Here is a 19,852-nt window from a genome sequence, read left to right on the forward strand (position 1 = left end):
AAGGGAGTGCCATAACTAGGGGGCAACTAGAGAAATGGCCCTGCTCAAGAACCACATCCCTCAAGCTGCTGTCATTAGTGGAATCATTAAAAAAAAACAAAAAAAACTCATCTAATCTCATTTGTAAAAATATAAAATTATTAGAAAAATGAGTTAAGGTCCAAAGATCAGCTCAGCCAAGCCAAAGGAGCTTTTCTCAACATCAGGTCGCTATCAGTAGCTGCATGCACACCACACAAGGGCATTTCTCACCAAACATAGAATGATGGGAAGTGTGCTTGATTAAGGGTGCAGAGAACTATTGCTCTGTGAAGGGCAAACTACAGTTCCCAGTATTCTTGGTGTGTTTATGTGTGTACACTTTAAATGTTAATGTCACACAACAAACTGCTTTTGAAACTGAAGGGATATTGAAAAGCAGCTTGTTTGGCATGTGAAGGATGCCTCTCAAAAATAAAAAGGTGAAACAAAAAAAAGAGATACCAGGCATGCTTAAGCCCTTTGGTGCACTTAGAAAGGCTCTCTGTATATCTGCCTCTCTAGGTGTGTCTCTGAGCATGTGGGAAGGTAGCAACTTAGAAAAAAATATTCTATGGACAAGGGAGAATTAATGGAGATACAGGAAGCCTACTACCCATATTAAGCAACAGTGTGGATGAGCCTTATTTTGTCATGTAATAACTCCATGCATGTTTAATAATAAAAAAAAAGGGCTGCAATCTTATTCACACTTTCCTGGAAGACTTCTGATGCACTGTGTTAAAAACTTTTATCAGTTTAATTCTGATTAACCTGAAATAATAACTACCAATAATTCTGTCTTCACAATGTAGCTAGCATGGTTTAGAATCTCATTCCACCAATAAGAGCTTACTGAAAGACTGGAGGATATGCACTGTTCCATTACCCCCAAACCATGTTGAATTAACCACAGATTGATTAAACTTAAATGTGCTTTTGGTGTGTTTAAACTGTACCTAATTTGCATTATATATTTTAATATGCATAAAGCTTAATGAGGCTAGAAATTTATTAGAAGTGGCCTGCTGTTCATTAATGAGTGTTTTAAAAAGAAAAGAAAAAGATTGTTGTCTCTTTTTTCTTGATTTTGAAGGGTAAAAAAAGAGAGTGAGTTGTGGTACAATGCATTTCCTGGCAAAACTGTGGTTTTGTTAAGGAAACTAAGAACCGTTTAGAAGTGACCTTAAAGTACTGCAGTAATGAAAAGGCCTTCAGTTCATCAGTAAACAAATGGAAAAAGCAAACCATCTTGTTTCTTAAAACAAATGGCCCTTAAACAGTTGCTGGCACTTTAACTTTATATTCATCTGTTTGCTCCCAACTTTATTAAAATTAAAGACTAAAATCCAGGTTTCCAGAATGCATCATTATTCTGTAAATTGTAAGCAGCTTTTCCGTGGCCAAGAAATCCTAAATAAAATATTGTTATTATTATTTATTAAATTTGTCAGTCACTCCTTTTTGTTCAAGGCAACCCAAAGCAATTTAGTTATATTAGAGTTGTATTATGTGCCTTTCCAAGTAAGTTCCAAAATATTTCCTTTAAAAGTTCCTTTCCAAAGTTTCCCTCTTCCCCCTAGCATAAGAGAAGACCACACATTTGGAAAGTTAAAAATTGTTTACTGGAAACTCTGCAAAGGTCAGATTAATGTACTTCATAAAGTTGCAAAGGCAGTAAAATTTGACTTAGTTACAAAGTGGTGAAAGTTCCTAAATTATTTGTATAGAAACTCAAGAGTGGCTTTAGAGAGCCATGTGGCTGAGCTGGAGCAACCAGCACAAACATCTTCACATACTGAGGTACACTGGGGGAGAACAAAAGCTTGATCACCTAATTCTTCCCAATGTGAGGGGAAGTGGACATAGCTAAGGTAGGCAGGACAGCTCACTCTATGGTATTAACCCCTTCATTAGACCTGGTTATATGAGGATGGTCATCCCACAGGAAAGGTATGTGACAACACTGGGATGGGGAGTCGTGTGAACACTCCTACATTAATATGGAGACAGACAGTTGCAAATCTTAAAACTAGCCAATTTTATTTTGAAGGAAGAGCAGCACATGGAGCACCAACTGCGGCATGCTCCTGATCAGGATTCTGCACACAAAATTACCCCATGGCTGCCATTTGCCTTCAAAGGTGCTGTTTGTAGTAAAAGACACCTTCGGGAGCAATTAGCAAGCAGGGTTGTTGTTTTTTACATGAAACCAGTGCAGGTTTTTCAGCTTTCAGCTACTGGGAAATTCAATTTCAAAATTCCTTAAATATTAGCAATATGACAACAACAACAAAAATACTTCCAGTCTCTTGTGTAAGCAAGAATCTACAAATAGTTGTAACTTCTTCCACATCCTGTGTGAACGCTACCATGTATCTTTGTTTGAGTGCAAGCTCAATGACTAGGAAATGATAAAACGCAAGTCACTTAAAATATCCAGAGCTGGTGAGTGCTGCTTAGTGATAGGAGGACATACAGTGGTACCTCAGGTTACATACGCTTCAGGTTACAGACTCTGCTAACCCAGAAATAGGACTTTGCTTCAGGATGAGAACAGAAATTGTTCTCTGGCGGCGTGGCAGCAGCAGGAGGCCCCATTAGCTAAAGTGGTGCTTCAGGTTAAGAACAGTTTCAGGTTAAGAACAGACCTCTGGAACAAATTAAGTACTTAACCCGAGGTACCACTGTACTGCAAAAGGAAATTTACAAGAGCTCCACAGTTCAGTATTTCTTAAAGGTAAAGGGTTACCTTTAGTGGACTGTTAGGTCCAGTCACAGACGACTCTAGGGTTGAGGCGTTCATCTGGCTTTACTGGCCGAGGGAGCCAGCGTACAGCTTCCGAGTCATGTGGACAGCATGACTAAGCCGCTTCTGGTGAACCAGAGCAGCACACGGAAACACTGTTTACCTTCCCGCTGGAGCGGTACCTATTTATCTACTTGCACTTTGATGGGTTTCAAACTGCTAGGTTGGCAGGAGCAGGGACCGAGCAATGGGAGCTCACCCCGTCGCTGGGATTCGAACCGCCAACCTTCTGATTGGCAAACCCTAGGCTCTGTGGTTTAGACCACGGCGCCACCTGCGTCCCTTCAGTATTTCTGAAGTTCATTGTATGGAAGCAATTAATGTGTGTGTGTGTGTGTGTGTGTGTGTGTGTGTGTGTGAATGAACAGCCTGAACAGTATGGCAGAGAGTGGGAATGAAATTATAATCCTCCCACCCACACCTGCTGTGCTCCTGACAAATATAATCCCCTTTAGCTGTTATTTGCATCAGGAAGGGAGCCTCTGCTAGTACCGGTGGAGTCTTCCCTCCCACTGCAAAAAACCCAGCATGGGTAGGGAGTATTTTCATCAGGACCACAGTGGTGGAGGGAGAGTTAAGCTTTCCCTTCCCAGCCCCTGCAGTCCTGGTGCTGCCCAGGCTTTACTATAGCTGCTATTTACAGCAGATTTTTTTTTTTAAAGTATGTTCATTAACTGTGTAAATGGGTAAATCTGCACTAAAAGAAGAAAAATGAAGATAGCGGTGCTGCTGCCATGTGGATGATGCAAAAAGCTTCCGTGTGCATAAGCAGACCATTTCCACAGCAAACTCTGTTTTCTCAGGCCATGTCCACACCATACAATTAAAGGACCATTATAGCACGTCATGGAGAATCCTAGGGACTGTCGCTCTCTGAGATCAGCACCCTGAACAAACTACACTTGTCGTCCTTTTAATGTATGGTGAGGAGGTGACCTCAGACTGTGTCCTGGTCTTTCTTGTAGCCTCTGGCAAATGTAACTACTATCACTCTGCCTTAGGCAGCTGATTCTGGGTATCATAAAAGGGAAGCTAATTTTGTATAATTTAATTTATTACTGTATTCTTGTATTTTCACTGCAAGGGAGGGAATAGACATTGTAGGATTTTCTGTGTCAGGTGTCAAGTAACAAGCAGTTTTGGTTGCTCTGGGGGGTGGATACACCATTTGCTGCTCCACCTGAGGTAGGAAAATGCCTTCGCCTGGTTCTGGCTGCTTCCATGTTTCCCTGCTCCCACAAATGCCATCATGATGAATAAAAACACTGGACAGACAGCAATTCAAGATCTTTCTTTATACACTAACAAAAAGATAGTTAAGGCTTCCACATTTATTTTAATATACAGAAATATCAGAACATATATAAAAAATAAGTATATGCTGTGTACAATTACAACAAATCTTGTATCAAAATTCTCAAATCATGTGCACATGATAGTTTTCTAAACAACATTACTGAGAGTCACACCTGTAATTTTGTCCTTTTTTCTTTCATCCAGGAAAAAACAACTGGCCACAACACTGCTTACTTTAAAGTCTATGCAGGTTGTTGTTTAAAATTCACGGAAAGCATTAATTTAGGAGAAATTCATTATACACCTGGTCAACATTTCCTTTGCTTTGTATATGTTCCGGTGTATGTGAAATTTTGCAGTAATGTTGCAGACCAGGTTAATTTTACCTTCCATTATACTGGAATACATGACAACTCGCCAATATCCTTTGGCTTTTGGTACAAGCTGCAATACGTGCACCAGAGTCATTAATGAACATAAGAAAACAAAAGGACACTGCTTTAGAGCAATTTCTCTCAAACTGAGTACAAACTTTAAGTGTCTTCGAATCTGAGAGTGTCCCCAAAACACTTATCTAGTAATTTCATGAGGACAATCAAATTTTGCAGCATCGCAAGCAGCAGCAGAGGATTGTTCGGCAAGGATGCTTCCTTCGGTATTCGAGAGCTCTCCTCACTTCACCTTTAGCTTCTCCAACATATTCTTCAACATTATGAACATTGAGCTCAATAATATCGAAGGTGTCTGCCTGTTCTTCTACCAGCAGGGCTACCTGCAAGAAGAGTTCATGAACTTCCTTGATTCGGGACTCCAGCTTCATCAGCTCTTTGTGCCGGGTCTCTATCTCGTTCAAGGCCGAACGAGCTCCCTTTGCGTCAGACAGAAGGTTCTCAGAGAAAACATCCCACCTGCCTTGTTCAATGATGTCCTCTATCTGGTTCCCAGACACTTCCTTACCCATGATCTCTAGCTGCCGTTGGATCCTAATCTTGCAGTTCTCCCGCTGGTTCATCTCTGTCTCGTTGTATTTAAACATGGCCTCCTGAAAAGAATGCATGAGATCAACATAGTGGTCCTTGGCCACACGGGCTATGATTGTGTTTGAGCCATATTTTGTTTCTGCATCTTCACTGAAGTCTCTCAAAACTTGAAGCTTCCTGTGGATTTCTTCTCCACGAGCCTTGATGTCTTTTGCAATCGTGTTTGTGTCACGTTTTATGCTACTGAAGCGGCGCATAGAGGTGAGGAAGCGACTGTTTTGTTTGCCCAGGCGTCTAATGTCCTCTTTCAGGTGGAGATTGCTCGTTCGGATTGCCTGGATATCTTTGAAAAGACTTGCCAAGGCATAATCTGTTTCAAACAGCAGAGTGTTGTGAGGTAAGAGCGGCTGATTTTCTCCATCATGAGTATGTTGGCTGTAAAGCCTTGATAACTCAAAAAATTCAAAGAGTCGATCTCTCATTTTGGCCTCTAGGGACAGAAATAGGAAAATAAAAATTAGTAGAAATAGCAAGCTTCTCTTAATGATCTAAATAGCTTTGCACACAAGACAGTGTATTTGATGTTCCAAATATATTTACCGGAGTATCATGAACTTTACAAAATATTCTACCTTTCTGACACATTACTGAGTGTTGTAAACTCCATGCCCTTTATATAATTCAGTATACTTGTCTATATTCCATGGCAAGATCAGGAATGACTTTGCCATGACGATTCCATTACCATTACTATTCAAACAGAAGCACAAACTAAAGTCTGGATTAGTGACTAGACTTTGATTCCATTCCATCCATTGATTTAAATGAGACATTTAGTTTGCAGATCCAAAAGTAGCCTTTACAGTTCAATGGGATATTTTGGGGAGGGGGAACCTGAATGGTATCACAATTGCTTTAAAAGGATTCTACAGGAGATAGCTTATGCTGTTTTTAGATAAAGAAATTTAGCCTTTAACAGCTCCTCTTCTTTCTCCTATCCAAAAGTAAATGACATCGTCATAAACTTTTTTCAAGGCCAGTGTTTAAAGGTGCATACTGCAGATAAGCATAATTAATCCATTTATTTATTTATCTATCACATTTATTAGTCTATTCTAATACAATTATGCTCTAGATTAATACCTTTTGGCTGCCCTCCAAGGCCTGATGAATTAATGAATGAATAAATAAGGTACATTTTATCCTTCCAAATATATCAAGGTGGCACCCACGCAACCAATGTTCTCATCAAAACAACCTTGTAAAGTAGCTTGCCCTGGATCACCAGTGAGCTTAATGCCTGGGCAGAGATTGGAAGACAGATTCTCATTATCTAAGTCCGGCACTCTGCCTTGTGCGGCACACTGGCTCTCATGGCAACCAAGCGACAGACATAAGTAAAATGCTTCCATGTGGCCAGGGTGTGATATCCCAGTGGTGATAGTTACAAGCAGGGTTGGATCTGGAGTAAGTCATGACAAGAATAGACTCACCAAACCAGGGGCAGACTTTGGTAATAGGGCATCCTGAGCAAGAACAAAAGTTGCCTCCCCATCACCCTCCCCCCTAAATCACAACACTATTGCCCTTCTGACTGGGACCTAACTTTACGTAGCTACTCATATAAATATAGAATGTTGTTGTTGTTGTTATTGTTGTTGTTTGTGCTCCCATGGCTCGGCATCCTGTGGAGGGGAACCATGCATACTGCCCTAAATCTGGCACTGCACTGAACCAACAACCTTCATGTCTCTACCATTGTGACATCAGGACATGACATGGAAGTGGTTTATTCAGAGTCTGCTTCAGCAAGATAATTTAATCAGGGTTAACATGTTGGCAAAATGTTCAGTCTTGTCAATCAACCACCTATTTAACCACAGTCAAATATTCCATGAAGCCATGATGCTGATTAAATTACAAGAAGTGGTCCGCTGCATACTGCCTTAAACAGCTGTTGTTTAATATTTACTGTTACTTTGCTTTCTATATGTTAGAAAGTTAATTTTTGATACAACCTTTCATAATTAGAGATGGACTCTGGTGTTCCAGCATAAAAGACTGAGTTGAACTTTTCAGTGATTTCCCCCCCCCCCTTCTTTTAAAGTGGATATATTCCAAATTACTTGACCAATATTTGACATGTCAGCTGACCAGAGATCACCCCCCCCCCACGCAAATTCACAGTTCTAGAACCTTATACTCAGAGCAGTTAAGGTGTGGTAAAATGATCTCTACCTCCCAGTAAATTAACCAAGAGGCGCATTCCATATTGGTTAACATGGGATACAGAAAAGCTATTGTACCATAAAATTAATTTTGTTCAGGAATGAAATACTGTTAATTGTCTTAACTTTTAAGCAAACCAAATTACAGCATTAGTGTGTGAAACTGAAAGTGTATTTCATTGTATGCGTAGTTTGAAGACATATCTGATTTAACTAGCAACAAATATGCATGTTACAGCAGACCTAGGACTGAGCAGTTGAAGTATCAACAGTATTTGGGAGCTATCCATAAGTCTGTTAGCTGGCAGGTGGGCGATAGCAATGTTGTTATAATTTGAGGCAAAACAAAGAGAGAGAAGAGATTGGCTGAAATGCAAAATCATACCATGTACTTTGACTTCAGCATGATAATTTCACTCTACACTTCTTCTGTGCTTTCCCCATACTCCTCCCTCCCTCCCTCCTGCCTTTTTCCATGTATCATGTAGATTTCTAGATACATGTTGAGACTGAACTATTTTTCTAGGCCACAGAAAGTCAAAGCCATTGCTAATTGTACAGAGATCGCCAACATGGTGCCTTTCAGATGTTTTGGATTACAACTCTCAGCACCCCTGACCATTGGCTGTGATGGGTGAGTTGTAGTCCAGAACGTCTGAAGGGCATCATGTTGGCTATCCATGTAGAAACAGGCATTCAGGTTACAGGGTGAACATCCAGCCTGTAACTCCTGTCCTCACCCCCACCAGCACTTTATTCTACCTCTACAGTTTCTTCTGTAGGGACGCAGGTGGCGCTGTGGGTTAAACCACAGAGCCTAGGACTTGCCGATCAGAAGGTCTGTGGTTCGAATCCCCACGACGGGGTGAGCTCCCATTGCTCGGTCCCTGCTCCTGCCAACCTAGCACGTCAAAGTGCAAGTAGATAAATAGGTATCGCTCCGGTGGGAAGGTAAACGGCGTTTTCGTGCGCTGCTCTGGTTTGCCAGAAACATTTCCCTACAACCCAACTCAAGTCATATAAATCCTTTATACTGTAGTTCTCTTCCGTATCCTCCATGCCTTCAATGTAAAGATATTCAAGTGCAGAATGAGAAGCACCAGAATGTCTCAGGCCCGCCTTGGCTTTGTTTTTATTGATGTTTGAATATTTAGGATGCCTTACACTGATGACAACAGAACTAGTCAGACAGGACTCACAAGCAATTAACAGCTGCTGCCTTAAGACTCGGGGGACTAACTGTTCAAATGATGAGAGTCCTGTTTGACTTGTTGTTTAAGTGCCCCTTCAGGGACAACTCAGAATGCATATCAGCCAGCACTTTTCTAGGTTTCTGTGTGCTGTATAGAAAATCACTCTGGGTCCGGGGAACTACAGAACTTTGCTGTACTGGGAAAGCAAGGTTTAACTTTCTCTGCCCTGCTCCATTTCCCCCATCCCTAACTTTTATTTGGTAAAGGAAATAAAATGTGGAAATGACGCAGAGGAAAGAGTTTTACTCCCTCCTCCTCCAGCACCAGGGTCCCAGTCTGAATCTCTTCTTGCTAAGAACATTTGTTTTTAAAGTGTAGGAGATCCTTTTCCTTAGATCTCTCAAGTCACCTCTAGTTTGGCCCCAACTTAGTGTGTTTGGCCCCAACTTAGAAGGCAGAGTAAAATTAGGCCCATGCTTCAAAGAATATTTAATAATAATAATAATAATAATAATAATAATAATAATAATAATTATTTTATTATTTATACCCCACCCATCTGGCTGGGTTTCCCCAGCCACTCTGGGCAGCTCCCAACAGATTAAAGTAATCAAAGGCTGAAGAGAAGATAGCTTAGGTTATTCTCATGATAGCAGAAAACAAAACACAGGTGTTATGCCTAATGAACAACTGAAAATAAAGGTGTCCTATTTCACTATTTTTCGGAAGCTAGAACCAAAGTAGCTCCCAGTAACCCTTAAACATGCACACATTACAATACTAGTGTAATGCAAGTCATAAGACACATCTTATATATTTCCTTGTTAATGACTACTTGACTCATAACAGCTAAGAAGCCAAGTATGCAGGTAAGATTACTAAGCACCAAAACTGTATCATACATTCAAAGAGCTCTAATTCTATTATCTAACTTCTCACCACATTATCCCTACAAGTCACATGCTATCAAGTGACTGTAACCTCATGATTACAACAATCGCATGTACACATAGCATTATGAAATAAAAGCTGTTACCAATCAAAAATTCCCAGAGTGCCTCAGATTCTTGTTGCCTTGTTTATACTGCACATTTTCCATGATGTATATTTGTACGTATTCATGCAACCACTTACAAGACTCTCAAATGCAGATGTCATGAGCAAGGAAAACATGCAGGATTTCAGATACCATTCCAGTTGATCAAAGGAAGAGAAGTCAAAGGGGTAATTCCAACCTAATGTTTTCATCCAAATGGAATACACTCAAAGATTTTTCCTATGAATGTTGAATCCATGTGGAATTTGGTGACAAATAATGTGTCACAAATTCATTGAACACCGAGGAAGACCCTTTGCAGGGTCAAAAAGTGTTGGGGTGGGATATTTTTTGTTTGTCACATCAGATTTTCTGGATATATTATTGTACTGCAGTAATTTTATCCATATCTTTATTGTATGTTAAAACCTTTTGTGGGTTTAAAGTTGCATTTTATTCTTCAGTACATTTTAGTAGCAATATATATATATATATTTGATCACACCCAATTCTGGGTCTAACTATTTCAAACCATAACCAGCCCAGTCCTCTCCAGGTCTGCCTAGAGGTAAACCCAACTGAGGCTTACTCCCCATCAGACTTATTCCCAGGAAGCTGGTATAGCATTGAAGAAGCCTAAGAGATGCTTTCATATAAAAAGAATAACACTGCAGCTTCCATTTACAAGAGGTTCAAGCACATTAGATTAATTGGTGTGTCCCAGTTCATACGTGGCTCCTAAAAAACCCCTTAAAGGATACATAAATATCTATAATTACTATAAAACAGAGCTATGCCATGGGTCTATGGAAGACTGTATAGAAAGGGAGCTAACATCCTGCCATCTGAAATACTGTACCAGAAAAACACAGTCTTGGTTCATGGTAAGCTCACCTATAGTTTACTAGGACCTCATGAATGTACTGTCTCCAGAAAGAAGCTCACTGCTGCTTTGCTCCTCCCTGATATTTTTTACTCTCGCACATGCTCAGCTAAGCCAAGGTTTGTCTTAGCATGTTGTCTGAACCCAGGTTCATTGTTAAGCTCTATCCTCACTAACCAGAAGCTGTACCCAAGAACAACCATTTGCCTTATGATGATGATGTGTGAACCAGGCCAGTATATTTTTTAATTACCTCTGCCATAATCAAAGTTTTGAAAAATGCCACCCTGGAAAAAATAGGGGTCTTTTTCAGTATTGGCTGGTGTAGTGAGGTAGAGCTACCCTCATGGACACAGAAAGTGGTGCAGCTTAGCTGGATGACACCAGGGTGGGGCAGGATGGCAGCAATGTTGGGCACACTGGTGGCAGCTGTGGGGCATCCCACCCCAGTGCTATCCAGGGAAGCAGCAGTGACCCCATACGTAGGGGGAGTCAACATGGTTTGCCCCACTGCACTGTGTGTGCAAAATACAGGGGCATCCTCTGGAATACTAGTAAGGTGGGATAGAGAAGAGATTGTGAGGAGACACGAAGGAAGTAATGCTTCGTTTCCAAATTCAAGTTTTTGTTTCATTTTTAGAATCAGAGCCATTAACTGTAAATGCAGTAGCAATGGAAACAACAGGTTTGCACAACTGCCTTCACACTCCTTACTCTTCCAAAGCACACAGGAAATTAGTTACCGGTACTTAGAAATTTACAGGAACAGCTTACGCAAACTTAGTTCTTCTTTAACACTGAGCTGGATACAGTCCATGTTAGTTGAAATGAATGCGACTTAACTCAGCCCTTGCTAACTTTTCATATTGATTTCAATGGAAACCAAGTTTCAGTATTTTAATCTAGATCAGACCTATTGTTTCCCTTCCACAACAAACTGTTTTCTGGATGACCAAAATTGGTTATATCATCCATATTTGAAGTTCTGACTCATTAATACATATTGGTTTAATTTTCTGTCACATTCATTCAACATATACACTAAAACAATAAAATTTAAGTTTAAAAGAAATTCTCCCCACCCAAACGTATTTGATTTTGCTTCCCAATTCCTGGATTGAGGAATCATGTTCCTTCAAAAATCAAACACACCCTAAAAATAGAGAGAAGTCTAAGGTAATAGATCAGTTATGATTTTAAAATTAAAATGGATCTATCTTAAATCTGCAACTTAAGTACTCATCACCTATTCAGGATTGATCTTAATTAATTGATAAGCATTCTATTTAGCCATTTAGGCCCTAGGAGAATAAAGTGAAAGGGAAAAGTAAGGAAGAGAATCCAGTTTTTTAAAAATGGGGAAGAAATGAAAATTTCCTCAAATAGCTTTTCATATCTGAATTATACTGATTCTCCAAATATAAAAGGTTCAGGTAAAGTAATATCATCATGCTACAATACATACTTCTAATTACTGGATTCTAACTAGATCCAATTCAGTGTAATTAGAACCCAGTATTAAAATAGATTATATTTGTTTGCTTCTTTTTGGATTTCCCTGATGTTATAAAGAAATGATGAACAAGTGTTTTCTTATCACTAATACCAGCAGTTGTCAACATTGATGAGCCCATACTTTTCTCACCCCTCCCCTGTGACACTTCCTTTTGACAGACAGAAAGTGAGGCAGTACAGACACACACACACACACACTTTGCTTTTTCATGGGCTCTGCCTCAAAGTTTGATTCAGAAAGCAGAAGTGAAACAGATCCTCTGGAATGCGAATCATTTTACATGGTTTTTTTCAAAGTCACAGGTCCAGAAACATTGGCCCACAACACAGATCCTCATGTATGTTTGTGATTTTTACATAGAATAATAGTAAAACCACAAAGCACAGAACACATTTGTGAACACAGAGGTGACCTATAATTTGATGTCAATTCTGAGGGGATCCCTTGTAAAAATTATAAGGATCTGTGCCTCAGATCAGGTCCATGATTGTTAAAGTCAATGAAAACAGATATATGATCTTTGAGTTGATGGTTTTGTGTGTGTGTAGAGGGGGTGATGTGTGAAGAAATATAACATTTCAAGAGAATCCACTTTACTGCTTCCAGCCTTCTCTCTCTCCTCAAACCCCATCATTATCTCTCTCCACAGCACTTCAAGGGCTCTCTTTCTCTCGACTCCTATGGCACCCCGTTTTCTCACCCCACCCCCTTCCTTCTATTCCCCACCTTTCCCTAATCACTCCCCTCCTCTCCTCTTGGTTGCTTTGCTTTCTGTTTAGCTGAGCCCTGAAAGGTACATACTGTAGAACTTAAAGAAGTGGGAAAGAGTGTCGCTGTTCTAACTTCCTCCTTTTTAAGGTTTGGTAAGCATCCTGGCTTGACAGTGGACATGTGATGAAGCATCCTGGCAATCTCATGGTGAATAGTGAGGGGGAGCTCAGAAGCTTTGCAGGCACCGCGGGCACCATGTTGACTACCCCAGCTTCGCACATGTATAGATAGCCAGCTCTTCCTTGACAGCCAGTTTAAGACGATGTAATTTAAGATGCCCCCAAATAACTATGTTATGAAGCATGCAGATGTCATTAATAACAAGAAGAGGAGGATGAGGATTGTAATAACAAACTAAAAAGCTAACACGGGTTTTTTTCCAACCAAATGCTACTCGGGTTCACATCCACTTAAACAATCAGACCCTTAGTTCGATACGAGGTGAACAAAACGATATGGAAGTCTGGCAGAACATTTCCCTCGGCGCCCCTTAACTGACAATCTCCTAAGTAAGTGTGGATAATATTGCTGCCTTCATTTCATGATCACCACAAATCGTCCACATTTAAATCAGGGAAGGAAGCCTGGCAAAGCCGAAGCCTCAGAAAGTTTCCTCAGCAATAAGCCCATTTTGCGTTCAGTGTGTGAGCAGGTTGGAGGTGGGCTGTAATCTTGCGCACCCTTACTATGCGCATGCTTGCAAAGCTTGACAGTCAAGGCAATGGGCACAAACCGCTTCCAGCCGAAGTCACTGGTAACTCACACCAAGTACGGGGGGTCAGGACTGCAACCCAGGACCGCCTGGGTACCCTATATAAGCCACCTTGAAGCAACAGTGGAGAAAAGAAGGCCAAGTTCCCCTAAATCAGACAAATTCTTCTTACAGCTCATCACTAGTTGCCTGATCGCCAAAAAGCGCTTCAGCATCGACGGCAAAAGTTTGTTCCTCCAAGACACCAAAACTTCCCCTCCAGCCCAAGAAACAGAAGGCTTCTCCCGGAGCCGGCCACATCCCCGTGATCGTCCACACAACTCCTTGAAGAAGTTCAGGCTGGACGTAAAAAAGAAAGAACGAGTCCCACTGACCTAAGACAGGAGGAGGCACAGCTTATTTTCCTATTTAGATAGATAGATTTGCTGCCTGGCCCCATCACCAGTCCCCCCCCCCCCCCAAGGATATTTCCATGCCGTCCTCCAGGGCTATAAGGACCCGAGCACTTACCCGCATGCACTGGGGAAGAGACGAGAACCTCGCGTCGCGCTGCTGCCCCAAAGACGCCCCAGCCAAAAACACGCCGCCTGGTGCAAGAGCAGGTCAACTTGGCCAGGGGGGGAGTTTCCCCCGCCGCTTGACTCGCCCCGCCCCCGGCTCCTCCCGCGCGCTGCTCATTGGTTCCCTTTCCCTCCCCCGCAAGTGATGGGCGACGCGGTGGCGGCGAGTGGATGCCGCGGGTGAGCGATTGGCTGCCGCCTTGTCAAAAGGCACAACTCGAGGCTGCCTGAGAAAGTCGGAAACAATGTTGGGATCGTGTTTCCTCGACGAGGGATGAATCCCCAGTCATTTTCGCCCCAGGCCTCCTGAATCACCGCGGGTAAAAGCGGGGTGCCTTTAAACCACTGTGTGTCAGTCAGCATCTGCCTCGAGACGCCCATCGGACTACCCCTTAGGGCGATTTTGAAAAGAATAGTGATTTAAGTGGCATTAAAGGATGAAAACACACGTACAACTCGCAAATAAGGGAAAGTGGCTCATCATAAATGCCTGGAAGAGTCTGGATGTAAATATGGGGAGGAATGTGATTTTCTTTTCAAATAAAACCTGGATAGGTTTAAAAGGTGTTCCCCGCCCACCCAAAAATGAGAACAGACTACAGTATATAGTTCATTGGTAGAGCACATAGGTTGCATGCATAAGATCTCATGTTCACCTTCAATACCGCTAAGCATCAGTCGCTGGGCAGCACAGATAGGAGAGTGCCATTGCACATATCTGCTGCCCTGCTTGTGCGTTTCCACAGTGAGAAAAAGATGTTGGATTAGATGGGCTGGCCCTTTGGTCCATTCCAGCGGGTCTTGTCTTACATTCTTAAGAATGGGATCCAATGATGGGAAAGACCACTTCCTGAAACCCTGGATAATGTCTGCCCGTGAGACTAGACCAGGGAGGGATAGCCATCCTGGTGTCCTCAAGATATTGTTGGACTCCAATTCCCATCAGCCACATCCAGCAAGGCCTGTGGTCAGGGATGATGGGAGCTGCAGTTCAGCAACATCTGGAGGGCACCAAATTGGCTCCCCCTGGGCAAGACAAAAGAGTAATAGTCTGGCTTGATATACAGTGGTACCTCGGGTTACAGACGCTTCAGGTTACAGACACTTCAGGTTACAGACTCCACTAACCCAGAAATAGTACCTCAGGTTAAAAACGTTGCCTCGGGTTAAGAACAGAAATCGCACGGCAGTGGCGCAGCAGCAGGAGGCCCCATTAGCTAAAGTGGTACTTCAGGTGAAGAACAGTTTCAGGTTAAGAATGGACCTCCAGAATGAATTAAGTTCTTAACCCGAGGTACCACTGTATAAGGCAACTTTTTGTGTTCCATAGTTCAGATTCAACTTGGCATTCCATTGCCAACAACTCATAAGCACCAAATCCCATGAAAGTTTGGGACTGTGTAGCTGTAGTGTAGAAGATTCTGTTGTTTGTAAAGAAATCACTGGCTTTTATTTTCTCTGATGCCCTACTGGAAAAGTCACATTCCTGCTTATGAAGGAAGCCAGGCTATATCCCTGTGATCAAGGGAACACTCCATCTTTCAGCTGTCCAAAGGCTCTCCAGACATGCCTAGAACCCAGTATCTTTAACCCCCCCCCCACCTTAGGTGAATTGTTGTTGTTGTTATTTTCTTTTCCTGCCATCCCCAGCCTTATAGCCCAATGGGACTTATTTCCAAATAAGATCATAAATTTGTCTGCACATATTATTATTATTATTATTATTATTATTATTATTATTAATTTATTATTATTATTACTTTTGTCCTGCTTTCAGCCAAAAAGTATCCCAGAGAGGCTTATGTTACAATAATTTAAAACATGGCATACATATATTCTTTTTTTTAAAAAAGTGATACAAGGAAAAGGGGATGGCGAGGGAGGAGGGAAAAAGCAAACTCAGGCACCAGTTCTCAACAATAGTGTTGTTATAACTAACAACCAACTTCTGAGGTCGAAACAATTCAAGAACAGGAGGACTTAGGTGAGCTCTATTGAGCAAAGTGGGGCTTACCTCTGAGTAAACATGCATGAAATTGGGTTACACATGTCGTTAGGATCATTTTTAAATCCCCACACAACCCTTTCTTACCCCACAAAAGAACATAACTCAGCAACTAAGAGTCTTTCCAGAAAGCCATTTTTGTTTCACTTTTAAGGGGCTGTAAGTAACCCACTCTTGTCTATTCTAGGAAGTGTGGGTGGACTTGTGGGTTTCGGGCTTGTTTGTTACAGTTGGTCTAGTGACTGATCTGTCATCATTTGCCTTCTGTGGGAATTCCTTTTTTCTGTTATTGTGCAAACTTTAAAAGAACAAGGCACCATGTTCTTTAAAGCTCATTGCTAAATTAATAGGATATGTTTTGCTGGGTTTTCCTTCTGCTGAACAGCAGGTTCTCGGTTCTTTCAATGAGGTTAAGGGATCCTTCTCCTGGAATGCCCTGATGGAAGAGAAACACCAGGAGCACCGCCAGATACAGGCTTGCACCAGAGTTGCAGGGAAAGTCCATTCTCCTAATTCAGGAAAATTGGCTATGTTTTTGAAGCAAACATACATGCTGGGACATTGCTTAATGATGCTTAAAAATTAAGCTTAAGGATTGGGAAGGGGCAGTGTGAATTCTGAGGAGTGGAGATTGACGGTGTTTCTCTAGAATTTAAGGAGTTAATGATGGAGTGCTAGGATGAGGCTGGGGACTTTGCCCTCTTAAAAGTTTTGGATTGAAGTTTCTTAGGGTGCTGGACTTCCATCTTCTTGAGTTGTACACAAGTCAGGAAAAGCCAGGCTTATCCTGAAGGAGAGGCCCACCCCATGCCTAGTAAAATCAATGAAGAAACTACATTTTGGATTTCAGGAGACAAAATTGGTCTGCTGTGCATCAGGGTGCACAAGGACCCTTCATTCTACAGCTACAAGCTCGAGAATAAAGTTAAGCCTCCACAGACAGGAGAACAGACCCTGAGGGAACATAACTCCTGAGTTTGAATGACTTCAGAAAGCTGGACCACTCCTGTCTTAAAGGCACAAAACCTCCTTTGTAGTTGTGATCATGCATTTCTACATCCAATATATGCCTCCAAGTGCCCTAATCTGCAAATTGTTTTCATTTTAAGGGACTGGAAACAGTTTCAAAGCTAAAATAAGCAGGCCTTATAGGGCTCTCTGTTCTCCCTCAGCCAACAGTTATTTGGAGAGCGGGCAGCCGAGCCTCCAGCTCCACATACTTCTCAATATGGAATCAACTATATTTACTAGTGCTGCTAATTTGTATAGGAGTGGAACCAAATTCAATTTATTGTCTCTTCTGAAATTCTGGTCCCGAGACTATCCTAGCTATGTCAGTAGAACTAGTTCATCAGGAATGTCTTTGTCACATTACTCTATTTCATCGAGCACTGTGACATTGTGACTGGCTGTGCACATATTACTGCGTATACATGTGTATACATGTTGGCTGCTCTGTTACTGACCGAGGGCTCATCTCAAGAGACCGGAGCACATTCCTAGCTGATTATATGTTGGGATTATGTTTAAAGATAGACATGTACATCCATGCATTGCTGAACAAAGGCCTTAGGCAATGTGGGATTTGCGTGTCCAGACATTGCTACAGTGCCTAATCAAGATTATTATATTTCATGACACTATAGGCAGGACAGAGGTAGTGGTGGCTTAAAATCATTTCGAAAACCAAACTGAACCATTCTCTGGTAATGGGCAGATGATGTTTCAAGGGAACCTGCAGGAAGTCACACTGCAAGCATGAACTGATTAATTAAGAAATTAGCTACCCAGCTACTGCTGGAGAGAGCATGTAAGAATTCCCATGCTGTGTCATGCTAATGATCCATCAAGGTCAGTCCTCTGAGGTAACAACCATGTGATCATCATTATGTATGACTCCATCCTAACCTCTATTAAAAGTTATTTGGGAAGTGATTTCTCTGAAAGCTGCTGCTGCAAATTTAACTGCATAATCCTTAGCTCATATCATGAGAGGTTGTGAATGACTTTTTTCTCACCCTTCATACCCCTCCTGATTTTATACTCCCTTGACTCCACAGTTGTCCTTTTTTTGCCACATCCTTAGTCTTTTTTCCCCTTTAAGGAAGATGAGCCGTTATGATCAATGTCTTGCCTTTCTGTCCCTTTTCCAGACACTATGATGTTGACAGGAAAGATGCAGGGTGGCCAAAAACAAACACAGAGATGAGACAGAACACTAATGGTACACACTCCTCAATTTCCCAAGCGGTGGGACATTTATTTTAGACGAGAGTACAAGCACTGGAGAAGGCTAAGGTGCATTTGTAATATTTGGTTTATTTATAAGTATAGCAAACAGTAAGTGATGACAAGCAACACGGTTACAGAGCAACAGATCCACCCAAAAGCTCTGCATTCCCCAAGGTGCTTTCAGACAACTCACAGCCTTATGAGTCTGTGCATCAATTTCAACTGCAAACAGCCAAAGATGCTCTTCATCAGAGACAAGCTAGACATGACATGGGAGATCTATGATTAGTTCTCTTGTCCTGACATCTTTTTCCTTGCTGAAAAGCAGCTGTGGAGGTCTGATAAGCTGCAGGGCTGTGGTGCTGGCGGAAAAGGCTTAACCCCTTCCACTGTCCCACTAATTTAAATTGCCTTCTAAATATTCTTTTAGCCACAGTTAAAGGGAATATGTGCTCACATTGTACCTCTCTCTCTCCCCCTCTCCCTTCCAGCTAATAACAGCTTTGGGTGGATTTAAACTGGAGAAATGGCAGAAGAGCACATTATTGTTTATTGTTTAAAAACATCTCCTCCAGCATAATGGTCCCAATCCAAATGGGACCTTCTGCACCTGCTTTTTAGGTAGAGAAATCAAGACTTTAAAGCCATGTCCAGTCTGGACCTCACACACATTCTGCACAGAACTTATCTCAGCCTGCAGGCAAACTGCCCACACCCCCAGCCATTGCAATGATATTTGTGTCAACTCTGATCATGACCTCCCTCTGGAGTGACAAGACCAAATCAAAGTGAGAGACCCACTTTGTGTGTGCAATAAGACATTATCAATTGACTATTCAAAGCTCCTGTGTGCTCAAGGTGGCTGCCATTCAGGAAGGTGGCTGCCTGCTGCCTGCTGCCCAGGAAGGTGCCTGCATGATTCACTGCATTTTCTGGGAGCTGGTAACTCTGCTCCATCTCTGCATTAAGTATGGTTGAATTATTCAGTCCCTCCTGATGCAGAGACACAGCAGAATGACCCAGCCTCAGAGGCATCTGCCTGTTGCGTCTTTGTATGAGTCACTGCTCTGGAGTTACCTCATTCTGGTCAGCCTGTGGAAATAGAGGAAGGCTGCCTTCTGCCAACTAGGTGAGAATATGGTTGCATCAACAGAAGCATATTTTCCTGATCAGATGAAACAAAGATTCTGCTTTTTGCTACTGTGTTTAGTACAGTGTTTAGTTTGAGGAACTGCAGTTTAACAAAGCTGGCATTCATTCAGAGGAGGGTGGTAAAGATGGTGAAAGTTTGAAGGAGTTGAGTATATTTATTTTAGAGCAGAAAAAGGCAATATAATGGCAATCTTCGAAGTGTTGTCACATAGAAGATGGCACAAATGTGTAGGTAGGACCTGTGCCAGTTGATTAAAAGTACAAGAAAAATGATTTAGATGAAACATTAGGAAGATATTCCTGATTTTATGAGCTGCTTGATAGTGGGACAGACTTCCTCAGTGGCGAACTCTCATTTCTTGGCATTTTCTAAACAGAGGCTAGAAGGTTACCAATTGGGGATACTGTAGTGGTGAATTTCCACATTGATGGGGGTTAGACTAGAGGAACTCTGAGGTCAC

General features: G+C 41.8%; 1 protein-coding gene and 1 long non-coding RNA gene across 2 annotated transcripts in view; one reads left to right on the forward strand and one right to left on the reverse strand.

The window, feature by feature from the left end:
• LOC309366574 overlaps positions 1-15,310 on the forward strand; it is a 50,335-nt gene extending 35,025 nt beyond the window's left edge. Inside the window, exon 2 of the long non-coding RNA XR_014166798.1 lies at positions 15,193-15,310. This is a non-coding gene — a long non-coding RNA (uncharacterized lncRNA). The remainder of the gene's footprint in view (positions 1-15,192) is intronic.
• Positions 4,108-14,077, reverse strand: STX11 (syntaxin 11). Its single transcript, XM_081905266.1, has 2 exons — positions 13,953-14,077; positions 4,108-5,593 (listed from the first exon to the last, which is right to left on the reverse strand). Exon 2 carries the CDS (start codon positions 5,583-5,585, stop codon positions 4,719-4,721), a length of 867 nt encoding a protein of 288 aa, XP_081761392.1. The 5' UTR covers positions 5,586-5,593; positions 13,953-14,077; the 3' UTR covers positions 4,108-4,718.
• Positions 15,311-19,852: the final 4,542 nt, after the last annotated feature.

Source organism: Podarcis melisellensis, assembly GCF_964234715.1.
Source record: "Podarcis melisellensis genome assembly, chromosome: 3".
NCBI classification, from domain to species: domain Eukaryota; kingdom Metazoa; phylum Chordata; class Lepidosauria; order Squamata; family Lacertidae; genus Podarcis; species Podarcis melisellensis.

Coding starts and splice junctions, on each gene's coding strand:
- STX11 (XM_081905266.1), bottom strand. CDS start 5,585: ATGAGAGATCGACTCTTTGAATTTTTTGAGTTATCAAGGCTTTACAGC.